Here is a 22241-nt window from a genome sequence, read left to right on the forward strand (position 1 = left end):
AACCCGCATCAATTTGAGCTTTTATTATTGATTGGCAGCACTCCAGAAAACGACTTGCTTATCTTGTCTCCTACTATTCTTCAACCTGACTGGATGAATTGGTCCATGACAAAGCAAGAACACTATTGATTTTCAATCACATGCGACATAAGATGACTGACGTAGTCGAGGTCAAAGGTTAAATCTGTACATGTCACCTTAATTCAGGGGCGGCTTTGAGACACGCATCTTTTACAAAGCAAGAACACTATTGATTTTAAAATGGAATTTTAATTATTGTCACTTCGCAACCTTGCAGGTGTTTGAACTCTTATCAGCCAATCATTTGATTTACCATAGATGTCAAAGGTCATCCAACAAATCAGATTTACATTTTACAGTAGGCATATACATATACATATATATACACATATACATATATATACATATACATATACATATATATACATATACATATACACATATATACATATACATATACACATATATATATACATATATATACATATACACATATATATATATATATACATATACACATATATATATATATATATATATATATTCTTTTGTAAATTTGTGTTATTTTTCGGGTTTTGAAAATAATTTTAAACACTTCTAAAAATGAATAAAAACAGACTATTTTTAATGTTGTTTTATTATTATTGAAAGTTTTCATTTAAATGATTCTTGCATGGCATGGTAACAAACTCAAAGTTGGCCGCAAATGACCCCCGGCCATACTTTGGATACCCCTGGCATGAAAGCATCAGAACACAACACACCACCCTCGAAAGTAGGGATAGACCGCTCATCGGCCGGGCCGATTATCGGGGACGATATTTGGCATTTTGGCGATTATCGGCATGGGCCTTTTTTTTTTTTTCATTTTAAGGCCGATAAATTAAAAACTGCTTTATTCGTGCTTGCTGCAGCGTGCTTCTCTCTCTCTGTTTGCTGGCCCTGCCTGCATAGGAAGATTGGCCCGCCCAAATCACCATCTGATTGGTTCCTTGTGCAGTGCGTAACAGCCAATCGGCATAAAGCTGCGTGTGTGCTCCCTGCTCGTTCTCTCTCTGTGTCTCCTGGACGAGCCAGGCACATACACGACGGGAGTCGGCGAGTTAGTAGTTCAAGGTAATGCAATAGACTTCGCCGAAATTTCAGTAAATGTCAGTCTACTATAACTCACTTGTAACATTACTATGAGCCCTTGTATGTCATATAAACATAAGGGGCAGTTCTGCTCGCCACAGTAAGCTGCCTTGCGGCTCAAGCTAACCACTCCCCCAATGTCACAACAGAAAATTTGCTTTGTGAACAACAAGGCTCCTAAGAGAAGTAAAGTTGCTTATAATACAGGGAAAGGGTGAGAAAAGTAAGACGTGAGTGCCAGTGTGTGCGTGTCTGTGTGTAAGCCACGTCATGAAAAGCTAAACTCAACTTTATTTATAGAGCACTTTAATACAACCACCTCTCCAAGTGCTACACATGGTGCAAAAATTGACGGCAAAGTACTGCATGTGAAAGTCCGGTCTTGGGAACATGCTTCTCTTTCTGGCTGGTAGCTGCGTTGAGGATTCACTTTTATGTTTTTGAACTTTAAAACAAAGATGTGTGAAAGATAAACATTTCAGTTATAGTGGATTTTAAGAAAACTATTCAGTGTAAGGAGATGTTTGTTTTCATTGAACTATAAGACGTGCAGCTGAGCCTGGGAGCTCCCTGCACTTTTTTGTGAGACTTAATACAAAGTTGTCCATTTCTTAAGATCTAGAAAAGCTTTAACATCTAGTAAAGTTCTCACTAAAGTTGTTTAATAAACATGGGCTTAAAGCCAAGTGTTGGAGTTTTTATTATTCATAAATTTGACACCTTTTTACCCCTTTTTCTACAAATAAATATCGGCTTCAAATATCGGTCATCGGCCGCCTTGACTACTAATAATCGGTATCGGCCCTGAAAAAAGCATATCTGTCTATCCCTAGTCGAAAGGTACACAAAATGCTCTTTCAGTTAACCACGCCCCCTTAGGAATCTTCTGCCGCTGTCATAGCGAGGACAGGCTCAGCTGTCAATCATCAGCGAGGGAAAGGGGGGGTTACATCTCCGCTCTGCAGCTGAGCCGCCGCCGCTACCACCGCCGCATCATCTCAGCTGTCAATCACGTCGTGCACCTTCAATCCCCCTCTCCACCACCACCTCTTCTTTTTCAAAAACACCCTCCACCCTTTTCCACTTGTCCAACACGCACACTCCACCAGCCAATTCAATAAAAACAGCTTCCCACTCCGACACGCTCGCCGCTGTCAATCCTTTGATTCGCCAGAAAGGGAGTCGGATGGCGGCCTTCACCTCCGAGCCCCAACACCTCTCCTTTCTTTCATACACACTACTCCAAACATCCTTTTTGATATTTTCTACGCTGTTGCTAAACAACATCACGCGTGTTAAAATGTGCGTGTGGTAAAATATGTCAAGACAGCACTCACATGTTTGGATTTCAATGTTTCATGCCTATTGAGTGAACAATACAGTGAAGTCCTGATAATCACAGGGGATACGTTCCAAACCCGCCCACATCTGTAGATTGATTGATCTATACTATTGAATGATTTTTTTTCAATAAGAAAAAGAAACACTCCTCAGTATTGTGCACTATAACAACATACAGTAATAACTGGGACCCAACTGCTATGGATCTTCTCAGGCTGATGCCGATTCTGATATTTGGCAGAATAAAATTCAGAGAGCCGATTAATCGACCCCCAAAATTAAAACATTTACAATGAATGAAACGACTTATTTTTTGGGTCCCTTTAGAAACGTAAATATATAAATTACAATAATGTTTTCTGTTGTAAACGGACTGACAAACCTCACAGCATCAATCCCTCAAACTGCAGTCCAACATGTCATGCAATGACTTTGCAGCCTTTTTCACAGATAAAATATTACAGATAAGACAAAAAGTAAATGGCTCACTCTCCGGAAAAATCACATTGTCACTTGTGCCATCTTGTTCTCCAGCTAATGTTGAACATTTTACCCTTTTAGACTACACAACTTTGAAAGAAATAGTTTTAAAGTCAAGATCCACAACTTGTGTGTTGCCAGAAACAGAATCAAACAAAGTGAAGCAGCATTGAGTTACTATGCTCCTCACCTGTGGAACGAACTCCCAGAATACCTGAGGTCTGCTCAAATGCCAGTTCTTTTAAATGTGGGCTGAAAACATTTTTGTTTACTGCAGCATTCTCATGAATCGATCCTTTGTTCTCTTGTTTTACTCCCCATTGGCACGCTATCTTTTAATTTATCTAGGCTGATACTTGATTGTAATCATTTTAATCGAATCATTTTAGATGATTTTATTGTGATTTTTGTAATGTCGTAATATTTTGTTTCTCTTTCTGTAATGCTTTTAATGTTTTATGTAAAGCACTTTGAATTGTGTTGTACATGAAATGTGCTATACAAATAAACTTGCCTTGCCTTGCCTTACAGGCAGAAAATTGGTTTTACAATAAGTTGTCCGATTGTATTAAACTTTATAACAGACCGATCAATCGGCTAAAATCCGCTGATTTTTTTTGGGAGGGAGAATATTTGAATGTCATTATTTTTGTCTCATGTTGTAATGTTTTGATGGGTAAAATGAATGAATGAATTAATTAATTAATTAAAAGAATCAACATAAAATTCAGCCAATTTTTGACACTTATAAAAGGTAATACTAAGGCCGATTAATCTGGCTTGCCCTAGTAAAAACATAATTAAATAGATTATAAAGAATTTAACAGTTTATAATAATTAAATTCAATGGGTGTTTGTGGTTCTCCTCCTCTCCACCAAAGAGGCTAGTGTAATATTTACATAATAAATACACAAAGAAGACAGTCTCTGATGAGCTCAGTAAGCTGCCATTATAGTCATTATTTTGCAGAGGAGTGAGTACTGCTATATTGTCTGTCTGCATGTAGTGGTGCACCATTTGTGTTCAAATATGAAATGCATGAGGTGTTATAACTACTGAAACATTATTAAAAAAAAATAAAAAATGTCCCAGAATTTTATTGTTTTAAACTGGAATTATTTTGTGATAATTATTGAGTTTTTTGTTAAATAAAAACATAAAAACAGTTTTACCACCACTCTATTTTCTGAATTATTAAAATATTAAGAAAATAAATACAAAACTTCTCAGCATTTGAATTTGTATTTATACTGATTTTTTTTTAAATTTCCAATAAGTAAACATTTTTAGCAGCACTTTGTTTTAAATGTAATTTTAAATAAATAACAATAAAGAATAAATACATTATTTGTTTGTAGTTATGTAGATTTTTGTTAAATAGAAAACACACATGAAATAGATTCATTTGACTTAATTATTCTCAGTGTTTTTAAAAGGTAATAAAAAAGCTAATAGTAAAGTAGTAAAGTCTACTTTTATTTGCTTCTCACTTTTTGCATTTCTTTTCCAAATCAAATAATCTATGAGCTAATTATTTTCAAGGGCTATGTAGTAAGATAGGTTTGAAGTAATATTTAAGTGCTTTCAGATCATACTTTAGGGCATAATTAGAGTTTGAATTCATAATGTGGACAATTTTTTTTTTTTTTTTTTTTTAAATGGGCTGGCTTCCCTTATTGGCAATTTTTGGCTATAGCAAGGATAAACTTGAACACTTTGTACTAATAACATTGAAGTTCCATAAACTCCTTAATAAGTGGTCATCTTCCTGTTGCAACAATTGCGTCAAACACTTTCAGGCCGTTGTTCTGGTTTGGGAGGAAACGAGCCTTGCTCTTTGGTTGCATCACAACGCTTTCATCAGATGCCTCCAGCCAGACAAGGGCCGTGGTGGCGACTGGAGGGCTGGTGCGTAATTATGTCTGCGTGTGTGTTGACTATTCAGCGCGGTGCACAATAATTGTCTGATGGAGTGTTGTTTGGCGTAAACAACACACCCCTCGCACATTCCCGCCAGGCCATTTTTGACACTCAGGCAAGCATTAAAAATATTAGCAGGAACAAAGCAATATAGCATCATAGCTGTAAAAAGACTTTAATGTGCTCTCTTACGACGTGAGGGAGACACTACGCGCACCCCCGAATTATCTTTTAAAAGCAAGACGAGGTGGGCTGCAGTGTGATTGGATGAGGTGCTGGTGTTGTTATTACTGATCTGTGCAATAACAGTATGAAACATAATAACAAGTCGCTACCGAATTAATATTTTAACAAATATGGTATAGGTAAATGTGAAGCTAGGCTAATGTTAGCTATTTAGCCCGAGAGAGTCATTTTGTCTGTACGCAAAGTGATCGGCTCACTCGCTTGTTGACATGAAAGGAAAAGTGTTCAAAAGGTGGTAAGCTAATGTTAGCATGTTGACATGTAAGAAAAGGAGTAAAATGTATTTTTGATAGCCATAATCACAAAACAGTCTAAAAAAAGAAGTAAAATGTAGAGCTATCTCTGTTCCTTTGTTTAGTAAAATCCTGCTACTGCTACGGATCACGCTGTTTTCTGCACAGGTGGATACATAATCAGAAACTAGTGAGCGAAAGTGAGTCATCTCCGCTTTGGCTGCCGATGAGCCAAGCGTTTCTCGGCCGAAGGAGGTTTTCGCCTCGACGCCATTGGGGGATGTTTCTTATGGATTTTTTTTTTTTTTCTTACATCTGAAAAGCAAAAGCGAACCATTGCCTCGTCTCCTCCGTGACGGAGCAGAATCACGCAAGCGCCTTGTCCTTATCTGCGTCAATATGTCTGCGGCATGCAGACGAGACCAAGAGGGACACAATATCGAATAATAATCAAAACTTCGCACTACACTAACATGTAGGCTCATCTTTTAATCAATGATGAACTTGTATTAGTTCACATTGTGGGCGACTGAGTAGATCGAGTTTACTGTGAAAGTGAAGTTAGAAACAAAATAAAAAACACTATAATGGAGGAACACAGAGAAGTGAGACGAATTGAATGGAACAAATAGGTTTTGTATCCCCCAGGAACATAAACATGGGCGCCCACAACATTGTGGAGCGACCACCTGTTGGAGTTTAAAGTAAAAGTGGAATCAGTGCTGCTGTTTTGCTTCGCAATTGAGAATTCTAAGCATTGCTCTTACTGTATCTCTTTGGTCCATCCTCCAGGCAGAAGGACAGCGTGAGCGTGGCGTCCTCCTCAAAGAACTCTGTGGCGAAGGCGTCCCACCACAAACTGTCACTTTCCTGTACAAAAGACAATTGGGAAAATGTGTTAAGAACCTATACATTGTGTGGAATTGATGTTGAATAAAAGTGCGTCTTGAAGACAATCGGCAAAATGGATACAAAACACATTTGGTTCATTGAAGACTAAACTGTTGTTGATTTTTACAAAGGCATTCTCAAAGGCTAATTGGAGGCTTTAAAACAGTCTTTGATGTTTATGAAAGTACGTATGTGGGGTTCAGTAAAGACTAAAAGTATCTTTGATGAGTACAAAATCTAGTAAGGTTCAGTGAAGACTAAGATGGTAACAAAACGCGCAGTACGTTAGAAGACTCTTGTCTTTGATGTTTATGAAAGCATACATGTTATGTTAACTGAACACTCAATTATCTAAAACATGTATGTTATATTAATCGAATAGTGAAATGTCATTTCTGTTAGGCTCGCGGTAGACTACACAGTCGTTGATTTTAACAAAAACGCTATGTTATGCAAGTTAAGTTTAGACAAGACTCAAATTGTCTTTGAAATGTGCAGTATGTTTGGGTAATTGAAACGCCAAGTTGTGTTTTATGTTAACGCAACATGTACAGTACATGGGTCTGCAACTAACAATTACTTTAATAATTGATTAATCTGACAATTATTGTGCTGATTTTTCATCCATGCATCCATTATCCAAACCGCTCTGATTTAAAAAAATAATAATTCCCCTCCCTTTATTCAAAACAGAGCATTTTTTTCAAATTGACATTGTAGAAATTGCACAAACATAAATTGTTTATGATTCCGTAACTGGCTTGGTCCATAACATTTCAGAAAACAGGCAAAAATGTTGGTCATTGTTTTCAAAGTAAAAACAAAGATAATATAATCAGTCTGCTTTCATGGAGCGCTATAGAAATCACAGAAAATTTACTGTTGAGAAGCTGAAATTCCGAGGATTTAGACAATTTAAAATTAAAAAAGGGATCTGAACGATTACTTGAATATCAAAAGTAATTACTGATTATTTTGATAATTGATTAGTTGTCGATTAATCGTTGCACCTCTACACGTACATTAGTTAATTGCATACTGAATTCAGTGAATTGTATTTGTTTACAAAAATGTCCACACTATGTTGGGGTCACTGAAGACTTGACTGTCTTTGATGTTTACAAAACTAATATGTGAAGTTCATGGAAGACTGAATTGTTTCTGATTTGTTTAAAAACGTGTTAGATTCATCGACTAGCCAACCTAACTGATGTTTCATTCGTTTTATGGAAGACACTACATCGTCTCTGATGTTTCACAAAAACATTAACGTGAGGTGAACGAAAAATGAAATCGCCTTTTGGGTATTCGAAAGCACATACAAGGCTCGTGGAAGGCTGAAGCATCTTTGAAGTTCACAAACTCACGCATGTCAGGTTCATTGGAGACTAAATTGTCTTAGATGTTGACCAAATCACGGACGTAAGGTTCCTGAAAGACTCAATATGCTCTTTGATGTTTCGTTAGGCTTGTAAACAACTTTAAATTTCTTTGAAGTTTGCCAAAAATTGTATGTAAGGTTCACTGGTGGTTGGATGACCTGGTTTGGATGTTTACGTACACGCGTGCCTTAGCTCCATGGAAGACTGAACCATCAATCACTTATGTTAGGACCTGTGTATTGAATACTAAATTGTCTTTGTGTACTACACGCTGGTGTAAAGTAGACACAGTTTTCTTCGGGGCTTTGACTGTTCTTCATGGTGGACTTGACCTGAGGCGCTTACAAGTCGTAGCGAAGTCCAGCCGCTTTGAATTCTACAAGCTTCACACCAGGGGAGGACGCCCTGTGCTGCCTTTAAAAAAAGCACACACACACACGCTTAACTATTGGTTCTCCATCCTGCATGCTTGTCATAAATAACACTCCACACGCTAACGTGAGCTTTAATGATAATGGGATTACGTCGGAGACTGGCAGCTCTTCAGTGTTGCTACATTCATTCCCAGCAGTCCAGATGGGATTTACAGACTCTCTCCCCGCTCCCCCCCTCGGTTAGGACTTAGCATTGATGCTAATGTGCTCTGACAAGTTATGACATATCACCACCTTTCTTTAAGCGCGCCGAGCACTTCCCACATGTTGACAATTAGCCAGACCGTCATCCAGATGTGTGCGACAAGCTCGTCCATCGTGCATAGAGAACGTTAATGTTCACATATTAAATTAGATTTGGGCATTCTATGGCCCGTGGCCCACAAAATCAATGGAATGGCCCACCGTGAAATTCTAAAACCAAACATTTGGTCCAGCTTTGGGCCGATCGTGTGAGTTTCCTGTTTTCCCGCAAAGTCAAACTTGATCGACATGCTCCGCCTACACACAGTGAGGAAAATTAAAACCTTTCGAAGTTTAGCACGGTCCATCTGTCTACATGGTTCAAATTTGCTAGCAATCTGACAAACCCGCTTTAAAAGGACATCTCCAAATGGACAAATTGAGCCTAAACGGTCGGCATCATAGCAAAAAGACAAATTCCTTTTCAAAAATAGCCTCTTGATTTTTTTTTTAGAGTTGCCAAATAAAGCTGCTGTTGAGCTAGGTTAGATTTTTGTGCTTTATGGCAGGAGAGAAATGTCACCATATTGCTCTTTCCACTTAAAATAACTCTTTAGAAGCGTCTTCAAAACAGCCAAGAGGACCCTAAAATGGACACGTGAAACCAAAATGACTTTCTGTGAGTTTTCGGGCATGGCTTCTTGAGATTTTTTTGGGTGGTCTCTTCATAATAGATGCCTGCCAAATTTCATGTTGCTAAGTGAAATTCACAACCTTGGTAGTGAGCCATATTCTGCTTTACCAACTGTCAAGACAAATACTTTCCATTGGTCTGAAATATTTTTTTTACTGCAAATACAAATACAAATCTTTGTTCCAATAGCTGTCAGTTATGTGTAGTGACAGGCTAGACAGCTCTACGGACGTATATTTGTTGAACACAAATTTTCCCATTTGTTCATCAGCGAAACCTTTTCCAACGTACACAAAAGGCCCACTTTTGCCAACGATTGCTTACAAATGTGCCTATTTCTGTGTTAGTGAGCACTTCTCCTTTGCCGAAATGAACCATCTATCTCACAGGTGTGGCATATGATGCTAATTAAACAACATGAGTATCGCACAGGTTCTTTGGGAATTTCTAAATTGAATTAATACATATGCACTATGTATAAATTATAATAAATAAATGATAGAAACAGGTGCGTTTTGGAACATTTTGTGGGCATAGAAATCCTGATCTACAACTACAGCACCACCCTAAGGTCGGCCGCCGTCATCAAACCAACACGGCCACTTGCAAATGATATATTTAGCGTCTAGCGTCGTCCAAGCTCCCCGCGGCCTTAATGTGTTGAGGTGCGCCGCGCCACTCGCCTCCCTGCAGCCGGCTGACAGACAACATCCTCCCTTCATTCACGCCTTCAGCCTCTCTGACGAGCCGCATGCCGTGACCGTGTTTGTTGTCATATGCTACAAATCAGGCACCCGCCCGACCCCCCCCAGCCAACTGGAAATGGTGAACCCGCTCGGTCGCAGACGAACATGGCATCGAATTCCAAACAGAATGCACCCCAACAGAGTATGTCATCCGCTCAGTTTTCATACATCTGGAAAGGGTCAGTAACAAACTCATCCACCTGCCCGCGTGACTCACCCACCTCATTTCCTGGAATCGAGCCGCACTCAAAGCATCTCATGCACAACTTTATTGAGTGTTTTCTTGACTAAGCGTCACCCGCGCAGCAGGGGCGTAGCCCAAATTTTTTCAGTGGGGTGGCCAGAGTGACACAACATTTCACTGAGAGGTGGATATAAGTGCACACATCCGCGTGCTCGTAATCCCCTCTGTAACTGAGATGTCAGTGTTTATCATACCATCCACAGTCATGGTTTCATGAAATAAAGTGCACACATATGGAGAAACCTGCTCAACAGACTCACAATACATGCAGGATCAAGTCTGCTTAATCTATTAGATAATGCCATTTTATTATTATACCCTGATTTGCTAGCTAACAACCAATCAGAGTGATCAAATATCACCGACCATTTTACATATTCAGATTGATGGTCATTCAAATATGTAAAAATCATATTTTTCTATGTTGCGGTCGGATTTGTGTTTTGCTGAGTTGTGATGTTTCCGAGGTTCATGAATGCGTCGTACGGCTAGCGAGAGAAGCAGCGGAGAATGAAGAACAGAGCTGTTGTACTTTGTTTTTGGCTAAAAATACTTCTTGCTTCCTCGTCTAAGAAACATTCCAAGTCGGATGATGTCATTTTAAGTGCTATTATGTTAGACGTGCTAGCTACGGCATAGCCGCCGATCTCATGTAGCAATGTCGGCACACAACTTTGGGACTTATAAACGGACCTTTCCCCATCGGCGATATTAACAGGAAAGCTAGAATGTTCCCAAACAGAAGACCGCAGTGTAAGGGGGACCTTCGAGCTCTGGCTTGTTTGCATATGCCATTATAATGCCATTTATCCATGCATTTACGATTTATCACGGCTTCTGGCCGCCGACCTCCTCTCGCGCATGCAACAGTCAATAGCGCCTGTGCGTAAACTCGCGCTAAGTGGACCGAACCGAACGCAAGTGGACCGAACTGAACATGCCATACCGAAATGTATCAATACACCCATGTGTTACACCCCTAATATATATATATATATATATATATATATATATATATATATATATATATATATATATATATATATATATATATATATATATATATATATATATATATATATATATATATATATATATACACACACACACACACACACACACACACCCACACACACACACAAGCATTTTATCAGTGCACCAGTTTGCGTGAATATTTTTTCCCCCTGCTATTGCTTCCAGCCTCTTCCAAGGGTGTAGCGTAGCGTGGGTGTTTTTAGGGGCCATGATCTCTGAGAAAAAAAAACATTTTCTGAAAACCTGCTCAGCTCCCGAATAGAACGCAGCCCCAGCATAGCGACAGATGAGAAGCAAGTTTGACTGAGACTCAAGAGAGCCTCAGGTTATACTGTACATGTGGGAGCACAGAATGACTGAGCAACAGACATGTAGAAAGCTTGTTTAGCAAGCGAGCCTTTATTTGATGGTCTTCAAGATAGACAAAGCATACACAGGTAAACCATTAAACTGTGGAGTCTGAAAAATGTGTTGGGCTTTAAAAAAATATAGATGGCCAATCAGAAGTCTGAGGAAACTCATCGGTGAACATTGCTGTTCGAGGTTGAAAAACAACAATGGTAAATAACCATATATGGAGATAATGACGTCATAATTTAGGACAGCACACGTGCAAAACCGCTGAGAAAGGCCAGCGTCAATCATCACAGTGCACTGAAATGACCCAGATGCACAGAAATGCAGTGGAAAGGATTTTTGTTATTGTTGATATGGCATGACTCCTTCTTGTGACTGCCGCTCTGAGATCATTCAGATGCTCGAAAATTGCATTGCTGGATAGGCAATATGTTGCGATAATATTTGTTTCTGGCATTTCAAAAATGTTTGCTTGAGCGATTAAGTTCAAGCTGCCACCTCTCATTCTGCCTATGTTATGCAGGCCTCGCCATGCGTGCTAGTTTGCACCTGGCTTTTAGTCACGCTATTTTAAGATGGAAAATCAGATAGCGTAATTTGTCTCGGGAATGATGAATCACCAGAGCTAGGCATTCCGTCTATGTGATGGACCGGTCCCTCTATCCGTCAATGACGGACGCCCGTTTTGCTGACGAATGACGGGAAAAATGTTCAAATCGACGGACTAAGCATAGTCGGAAGCCCATGTGTTTAATCCGTCTTTCGTCTGGTGGTGCTAGTGAAGTTTGCAGTTGGAATCGCTGACGGAAGCCCGTTTGAAATCAAAGGCGGACTGGCCTATAGACGGGTACTATTCCCCCCCTCCCTGAAAAAAGGCGAATAACGGATGATGGAAGGGTACCCACTCTGCGGATGACGTATAACGCCCAGCTCTGTGAATCAGAGTGCACATTTCAAAATCTCCACAATGTGCTAAATGTAACACACAGCTGATTAGCGAATTTGGCATAATCCGGGTGTCTTCTGATTAGGGGGTTAGCTTCCACATCTGTTAGCATACACAATCACGTTAGCGGCAATTTCTACATACACAAACCTTTAGTAAATCACACCCTAGATTAGAAAAGAACATGAACACGTTCAAGATGAAATTAGAATATTCCAAGCCACAATCAGTGTTTAAGAACCATTGTGCCTTCATTTGGTGGTCTTAAAACTGCTACGTTTTCATCGCACAGTGCTTTAATCATGTCCAGTTGTTCCGCAGGTTTTAACCCTCTTGGCCCTAAAACTTGCATTTGGCCAATGCACAGCAGCCATGCATTATGCAAATTAAGGTAAATTAATGCAGGAAAAAAAAACAGTTTGCCCTTGAACAGGCGGACTTTCACCAGAAAGTCGGAACATAAACATGAGCGCACACAACATGTTGTTGAGCAACCATGTTGAACACTGAAGACACTCTCACGTCTGTAGTAATGTGAATATCTCCATCCTTTATTTGTTACGTGATGTAGTGGACCCAACAAATTCTGCCTAGTAACAAGCAACTATGCAAAGATGTTCTTTTTTTTTTTTTTATCATCACCACAAATTATTTTGCCCAATGAAATTTGTCTGGCACCAAATAATCACCCCAAAATACTGACAAGACCCCAATAGTTGGCAAACGAATTCCGCCCAGCAACAAGCAACCTCACGGAGTTTTCACCTGATCACAAATAATTTAGCCCAATGAATTCTGCTTAGCAACAAGGAAACGCACAAAATTTGACATGACTACTGATGACTTTGCCCAACAAAGTCTACCGAGCAACATGTGGACGCACAAAAGTTTGAAATGCTCACTTTTGTAAAATGGATTCTGCCTAGCAACAAGCAAACACCAAAAGGTTTGACACGACTCCAAATTATTTTGCCCAAAGGGTTATGCCAAGCGCGGCATGGTGAGCCACTGGTTAGCACGTCCGCCTCACAGTTCAGAGGTCGTGGGTTCGATCCCGGCTCCGGCCTCCCTGTGTGGAGTTTGCTTGTTCTCCCCGTGCTTGCGTGGGTTTTCTCCGGGTACTCCGGTTTCCTCCCACATTCCAAAAACATGCATGGTAAGTTGATTGGACTGTCTAAATTGCCCCTAGGTGTGATTGTGAGTGCGGATGTTTGTTTGTCTCTGTGTGCCCTGCGATTGGCTGGCAACCAATTCAGGGTGTCCCCCGCCTACTGCCCAAAGACAGCTGGAATAGGCTCCAGCACGCCCGCGACCCTTGTGAGGATAAGCGGTTAGGATAATGGATGGATGGATGGTTATGCCAAGCAACAGCCACTACACTAGTTTATCATGAACAAGAGTGATTTTGCCTGGGAATTCTGCCTCACAGCAAACAAATTCACAGAAGTTTGACATGGCCGCTAATGATTTCAGACACCAATTTCCACCTAGCAACAAGCCACCATGTTATTTTACCATGGGCATAAGTGCTTTTGCCCGGTGAATTATGCCTAGCAACAAGTGAATGTGAAAAAGTTTTAAATGGACGCGGATGAGTTCTCTCAAACAGCTTCCAGCAATCACACAAGCCACCAAGCTAGCTTGCCATGAGCTCGAGTGATTTTGCCCAGCGAATTCTGCCTAGCAACAAGTGAATGCACAAAAGTTTGACATGGTTGCTTATGATTAGGGTTGCCAACTTTCTCACTCCTAAATAAAGGACATGTGCACGGTGCCAGAGCGGTGTGAGTATGACGTATGAATTTTTGATTTTTTTTTCTAATTTTCACGTTCATGCTGAAACCACATTCACGTAAAAATAAGAAAAAATGGGAAAAGAATGGACAGTGTTTTTCACAGGACAGCAACGATATGTCATATGCCACAATTTGGCTCTTTTCATCAAAAAACGTGTGTAAGAAATCTGAAATGTAAAAGAGGAGTCTGACTCACCAAATTTATTTTTTCTCTGGATATTTCTGGCTGCTTCTGACTGATTCAAGCAGTCTTCTGTCATTTTGCGCAGCCAGAGAGAAGTCCTTACATGGCAGGTGGAGTGATTGCCGCTTGTTCTGAGATTGACGCTTTATCTGAATTAGGATCTGTCATGTGTAGTACCGAGAGTCTCCAATAGGAGCGCTGTAATGTGCTATCACTGTTTAAGAACCAGCAATGTATGTTCGAGCAAGTATACAAGTAAAAGACATTGAGCTGCCAACCCGTCTGTGTCCGTCATTATTGACAATCGATCGCCATCCAAAGCTTTACTAAAAGCATCTTATATTACAGGATCGGTAGATTGCAGTTTTCTGTATTTGCAAGAGTTGATATACGGGACATTAAAGGACCGGTATGGGACAAACCAAATTAGCCCAAAATACGGGACATCCCGGCTAACACGGGATAGTTGGCAATCCTACTTATGATTTCACTCAACAACATCCGACTAGCAACAAGCCACCAATGCTAGTTTGCCACAAGTGATTTTGCCCAATGAATTCTGCCTAGCAAGGAGCAAAAGTTTGACATGACCACAAGACCACTAAGAGTTTCACAAAACATCTACCTAGCAATGAGCGAATGCTCAAAATTTTGTCATAACCATAAATTAATTCTGCCAAGCAACTAGCAAACGTGCAAGTTTGACACAACCACAAATGGTGTAACCCAACTACCTCTGCCTGACAACAAACAACTGTGGAAGTTTGACATGACCACAAAATTAATATGAACATCTACGTTGCAAACTAACATTCAACTTTGGAAGGAAACGTTTTACATCACCATGGCTAATATTTGTTTCTGTCATTAGGAGAAATTGGATGTAAAAAAAACAAGTTTTTGGGATTTCACGCTCATTAAGTGTAGTGTGAGCTCCAAAATAAATAGACGCGCAGGAGAAAAATAAAGAGTCGTCAGCAGCCATATTCGGCCCCATGTTTTTATGCGGAAGAGTTCAACTGAGTTCATCTCCACAGAGAATATCAGCAAAATGATGAAACATGCAGAAAGCGCAAGACGGCTACTGACTCTGAAGCTACTTTTCTTTTTTAATGATGAAATATCATCTGGTTGAATATTTTACATGACAACATACAAATTTGGGGGAGTGGTGGGATGGGGGGTTGGGTCGGGTAGCAGGCTTCAAGTAAATCTCCAGCAACCGGCTTTATGCGTGGGCAGAAAAGGATGAATACAATCCACTTTTTCCCTGCTAATCAGCTTAGAAAAGTTAGTTCTGCCTAGCATGTTGGGAATGTAAATCATCCCACCACACAGCAGCTTCCAGCTACCTTTCTCCACTTCTCCCATATACACACACACATATATATATACACATATACATATATATATACATATATATACATATACATATATATATATATATATACGCACATATACATATACATACATATGTATATACGTATAAATATACACACATATGCATATATATATATATGTATATACTTATACACATATACATATGTATATGTGTATAAGTATATACATATATATGTATATACTTATACACATATACATATGTATATACTTAGACACATATACATATACATATGTATATACTTATACACATATACATATACACATATATACATACATATACACATTTATACACATATATATACATATGCACATTTATACATGTATATATACACACACATAAATATATACAGAGCTGGGCATTCTGCCTGTGTGATGGACCAGTCCGCGACGCCCATAATGTAAGCAATAAACGATAAGACTGGAAACTAGGGAAAAAAACAGTTGGACTAAGCACACCCGGATGCCCATTTTTTTCCATCTATGTAATTGTCTGCTTCTGATCAGGGCTCATTTGGAGAAATTTCCTTTGGGTTTTGTGAAAGTATGAGCCCGTTGAATTTGCCCCAAAAAGGCCAACTTCCTGTTTTGTTTTTAGTGTCGATCCCTCTAACTTTTTCACGCATCTTCTTATGACTGACGTGTGCTCAGTTTCGTGTCAGTCAGTGAAACTGGCGTCTTGGGCTATGCATTTTTTTTTTTTTTTAATTCAACCTCTTCATATGGAGGAGGGAATGGGGGGTGTGAGTGAACTCTGGGGCAAAACCCATAAAATACATAGATACATTTATTTTTTGACTAGGGCTTAGCCAGAAGTCTGACGTGTTATCGGAGTAACACCAGAAGACGGTGTCAGGGCAGGAACGGAAAAAGGTGCGCCTATTGTGCGAGCATCCTGCTGCTTTTTAGGACTTTTTCTTTGTATCCTACTCCCGTAACATCCTCTCACATGGTCACTTTTTGACTGACACTATCTGAGAGTAATGGTGCACTGTCCACCGATACAAAAAAAGTACCTCGCTGGGAAAAAACTATACTCTCCCACGTTTTTGAAGTCCCGTTTATAAAAGCAGAAAAAGATGCATTCAGTGTCTTCTGCAATTATTTTGCCAAGCTGGGAAACAGTCAAGGAATACTTAAGTGTTTAAAAACATTAAAAATGTAATTGTTTTTATGGATATTTTATCAAGGGTATCCTAATCAGGATCATGTTAAAAATAATTATATATATATATATATATATATATATATATATATATATATATATGAATGTAAAGTTGTCTTGTCAGCTATTATTTCATTGCTTTTGCTGCTGTTTTAGATTTAAATATTAGATTTGAATATATGCACCAAATTACTGTTTTCGTGAGTGAAAGACTCCAAATAGACTCTGCACTTAACTATTTAATGTCCGGGACAATGACCTGAGGTAATTAGAGTTACTGTCTGCTTTTTTCTGATGGGAATAGGGAGGTGTCATTTTGAGGGAGGCGTTTATTTCCCACTTGATGCAGATGATCTCACGGGGGACATTTTTTGCTCTCCCGACAGTCCACCTTAATCCTTCCCGTTCAACTTGACCCCACATTGTAAGCCCTATTGGTGTCAATGTGACGCGTGTGGGAGGGCAAAGGGGGTGGGGGGCCACATCCACTTCTAGCCATGACAGGAACAGGGGATTTGGTCGTAATGAACACTCTGCGGAAGTGGCGGATGATGAGTCAGGTGGCTCGTTTGAATGCCGAATAATCAGGATGGCAATATGAGCGCAGAACGGGAAAGATCCAATAAAGTCGGGGCAGACAGTGCCCGGTCAGAGCGAGTGTGTTAGCATTAGTACCACCACTGGCTGCTTTTGATCACACTAACACATCTGTATGTACTCGCATATACAGTACAGTCAAACAGTCAAGTATATATATATATATATATATATATATATATATATATATATATATATATATATATATATATATATATATATATATATATATATATATATAAATAAGGAATTCCAATAAAATATGGCTAGATGGAAGGTTTGATATGGTATGGCTCTGTTTGAAATTGAGCCACACACTATCGTCTCCGTGTGTGTGCTCGAACTTTGAAGAAAGAAGTAAGTCGTAGTCAAAGGCGGCACAAACCGACGCCATGACAGACACTTCCTCACACACGCGCTGTGAAATATGACGGCAGTCAAATCAAACAAAATAGACAACACATGTACACAATGAGTTTTTTTTCCCCACACGCGGGAAGTTTTAACCATGTGAGGTGAAAAGGATGTTGTTATGTTGCATGTTATAAAGCTAAAAGCTAGCACGAGTGAAAACGAGGGCGGCAGTGTTAGCTTAGCGTTTGGTGAATCCCCCTCCGCTGTCAATAAAGTAATGATCATTTCTGCAGCATTTGTGATTACAAAATCTCAAATTGCGATTACATTGAAAATGCAATTAATCGTTCAGCCCTACTTGCCAGTACTGTAAATGTGGCATTTCCTATTTTTACACATTATTGACCAATCAAGACTGTCTAAAGTGGCTTGCTCGCTCACGATCCAACGCTAATGGATTAACAAACTTGCCATTTTTGGGTCTCCTAAAAAGTGAGTTTGGAAGTACAATGTTTTTGCCCGACGCCAGCGATATATATTTTTGCTACATGTAATACTACGGAGTATTCTTGCTGCTGTTCACATTCACATCACTATATAAAGCATTCGATATTCATGCTTGCCATTCACATCCGGATACATAGTCGTTATAATTCATGAAGAGTTGCCCCCCTAATAACGGCTTATTCTATTGTATTCCAGGCAGATTTAAGTGTCATAACAGCGCCCCCTCCTGAAAAAAACCACAACAACAAAACCCCCAAGGCTTTTGTCTTCCTGCATTACTTACAGCTTTATTGTGCCTGGCCTGCATATTAATGCCCTCTATGCTAATGGCCTTAGCGCGGCGGAGGTCGCAGCAAGCTCCTCCTCTGAATGCTAATCCGCAGCCTCATTTGCATACGCTTAAGTGTCAAATTCACCCCGTAAATCACCGCAGAGAGAGAAACAACAGCGTCGCAGCATCACATCAAAGCCACATCAAAGCTCCGTTTAAGATTGTCGCGGGTCGCGGAGGGGTCGCAGCGGTCTAAAACGAAGGTAATGGGATAGCGGCAGCGTGCGGCAGTACGGCCGGCAGGTAATAAGTACGGACTGAGGTGGTAATAAGGCGGCGATGGAAACACGGCCGCAGTCATCACAGGGCCACAAGCGCTTAAGTCGTCGGGGTTGGAGGGTCAATCCCGACATCGGCGCGACACTTTGGCTTTTTGCTCCATTTTATTTTCCATGTGAGCTTTTCCAATCGCCACTCAAGACGACTGAATGTGTCCCACTCTGGAACCACAAAGAAGGAAGTTTTGTCCTCTTGTTTGTTTGAGAACGTATGCAAAATTCACCGCCATAAGCCAGTTTCACCTTATAACATAGAATTTGTCATGTCTATCATGAGTAGACCCACAAAAAAAGTCTCACGAAGTAGTGGCCGAAAAGACACAGGAAGTCTGCCATTTTGGTTTGAAGCCACCATTTTAGGATTGTTTTGAAACTCAAGAAAGTAACACCACAATTTTGAAGAACTCAGTCACTGAAGCCAATTTCACTTAGGAATATGAAATTTGGTAGTCATGTCTATCATGAGTAAACCCACAAAAAAGTCTCAAGAAGCCATACTCGAAAGACACACGAAGTCTGCCATTTTAGTTAGAAGCGGCTATTATTGGGTCAATTCAAGGATTTCAAAATCAAGGATGAATTTTCCTCTTTCCTGCTGAGTTTGTCCAATTTCCACAACGCACACTGGATAGATGGCTGAACCTAAACTGCCAAACCTTTTAGATGTTGTAATAGAGTTCAGGCAGAGCATGGCGGCAAAGTTTTAAGACTGAAAAGCTAAGACTGAAATAACTCATCTCCACAAGGTCAGAATGAAGGCTGACTCTTGGTGTACAAGCTTTGTCAATAATATGAGAGTTCCGAATGCTCGTTTGGGAGGCGTGGATGAAGGCATTTAGGCAAAACGTGGAATGAACAACACGCGGTGGTGATGGCAGCGATACTCGCTGAGACGACGGCGTCCTCTTGGGAGCAAAAGCGAGTCTCCTCCAAATGTCAAGTCCTTGAGCATGAGCGGCTGCCGAATGCGTTCAAACGCTCGCTCATGAATAAGACAAATGGGAGGGTTTCTATCAGGGGAGGGGGGGCACGGGGGTGCGGGGGTAGGGTTTGGTGTGACTTGAGTCGACTTTCATACAAGGTGGCGTTGCGCTGAAGTCGGTCACCTTCCCTGGTTAGAGACACTCCAAAGACGACGGAATAGTTAATAAGTGACTTGTTTTGCTTCAGTAGTCTGCTGGAAAGGAAAGGTCTTCAGTTGGGTCAAAAATAACACAAATTGGGTGAAAAAAAAAAGAGCTGACCCAACTTTTTGGGTTATTCATTTAACCTGTAAAAATGGGCTCAAATTAATAACCCATGAAACAACCTCCTACAATTGGGTTGATTTCCACAAAAAAAGAAAAGAGGGCTGATTTGCAGGTTATTCATTTAACACAACTTTTGGGGTTAAATCAATAACACCAAAAAATGGGTTGGTCCCTTTTTGACCCAATTTGAGTTATTTTTTTGACCAAACTGTTTAAGCGGTTTGAATGAAGGAATGAATGTTTTTAGAATGCAAAAAAACTCAACTCGAGTTACGCCACATGACTCGCTATAATAAAGCAGTAGGATTATGTGACTTCCCTCAGACAATCACAAAAATAAATTAATACATTTAGTGTTTTATTTGATAAACACATTTACAATGAAATGAAAATAAATGAGGGCGGCACGGTGGTCGACTGGTTAGCACGTCCGCCTCACAGTTCAGAGGTTGTGGGTTCGATCCCGGCCCCGGCCTCACTGTGTGTTCTCACCGTGCCTGCGTGGGTTTTCTCCGGGTACTCTGGTTTCTTCCCACATTCCAAAAACATGCACGGTAAGTAGTTTGGACTGTCTAAATTGCCCCTAGGTGTGATTGTGAGTGCGGATGTTTGTTTGTCTCTGTGTGCCCTGCGATTGGCTGGCAACCAATTCGGGGTGTCCCCCGCCTACTGCCTGAAGACAGCTGGGATAGGCTCCAGCACGCCCCGCGACCCTTGTGAGGAGAAGCGGTATAGATAATGGATGGATGGATGAAAATAAATGAAATACAATAAAGAGAATAAAGGAATAAGTATTATTTTACTATTATAGTTATTTAAAAATATATAGAATTTGATTCAAATTAAAAAATGAAAAAAAAAATCTAAATTCAAATATTACAAAGGAAAGATTATTAGAGTTTTACAGAGTTTTAGTAAGCCATTGTTTTAACAAGCAAAAGAGTTCAAATGGACTCAGGTGATAGCTTATGTCACTGTGACCGATAGTATGCATCCATCCATCCATTATCGATACCGCTTATCCTCACAAGGCGTGCTGGAGCCTATCCCAGCTGTCTTCGGGCAGTAGGCGGGGGACACCCTGAATTGGATGCCAACCAATCGCAGGGCACACAGAGACAACCCTCCGTATTCACAATCACACCTAGGGGCAATTTAGAGAGTCCAATCAACCTACCAAGCATGTTTTTGGAATGTGGGAGGAAACAGTAGTACCTGGAGAAAACCCACGCAGGCATGGGGAGAACATGCAAACTCCACACAGGGGGGCCGGAGCCGGGATCGAACCCACGACCTCTGCACTGTGAAGCGGACGTGCTAACCAGTGGACCACGGTGCCGCCCATCGATAGTATCAATTAAGTGAATTAATTGAGCCAATTAGTTACTGTATATTAGGAATGTGATGTGAGTGTAAGTGACTGTTATTTATTTTTAATGGATTTACTGAAAAAACAGATTTTCATTTGCAATGCCAACCTGGCTACAGACAGCAGATTAAAACAAAGTTTTCACCTTAAACAAAACTGGATGGATTGGACGGATGTTTGGACTTAGACCAGTATTGCACTAAAAAAGTTTAGTGACAGTCATAAAACTTTAACCTACAAAATAGCAAAAATAAAGTTAGCAGACGCTAGCTCTCAGCTGTTCAATTACACTTACAAGAGAAGTTTTATTTGAGGGAGGCGTTTATTGGTCTCAAGTCGATAACAGACAGCAATTGGGACAAGCCAACTATTCGATGGAGGGTCACTATTTGAGGAAATCCTATTCAATAAACAGAGACATATGTTGGACAACTTGCTGCTATGAATATGACTGATACTGTCATGTGATGTGATGTGATGAGTCAGGAGAAGCACACAGTTTTCTTTTGTTTTTATGAAAATTTGGGCATATTTTCTTTCCTGCTGCAAATATGTCAAACGATTTTGTGAGTCTTACCCAGCACGGCTGAATTGTCAGAAAACGATCAACCTGACGATAGAAAAGTGACATTAAAATCACCGTCGCTTGAGGACGGAATCACACAAAAACAATTGAGTGTCAAAGTTACCCCAAAAATAAATGAATAAAGACAAACTAATGGTT

General features: G+C 40.1%; 1 protein-coding gene across 9 annotated transcripts in view; it reads right to left on the reverse strand.

Moving 5' to 3' along the window:
- ldb2a (LIM domain binding 2a) overlaps positions 1-22241 on the reverse strand; it is a 76002-nt gene that overhangs the window by 49309 nt on the left and 4452 nt on the right. For all 9 annotated transcript variants that reach the window (XM_086023654.1, XM_086023650.1, XM_086023651.1 and 6 more), the window contains exon 2: positions 6144-6246. In XM_086023654.1, coding sequence (XP_085879780.1) covers positions 6144-6246 — 103 coding nt within the window. The remainder of the gene's footprint in view (positions 1-6143; positions 6247-22241) is intronic.

The sequence above is a fragment of the Filicampus tigris genome, chromosome 2 (assembly GCF_054856515.1).
Source record: "Filicampus tigris isolate MCC_2025a chromosome 2, RoL_Ftig_1.0, whole genome shotgun sequence".
Classification (NCBI taxonomy): Eukaryota; Metazoa; Chordata; class Actinopteri; order Syngnathiformes; family Syngnathidae; genus Filicampus; species Filicampus tigris.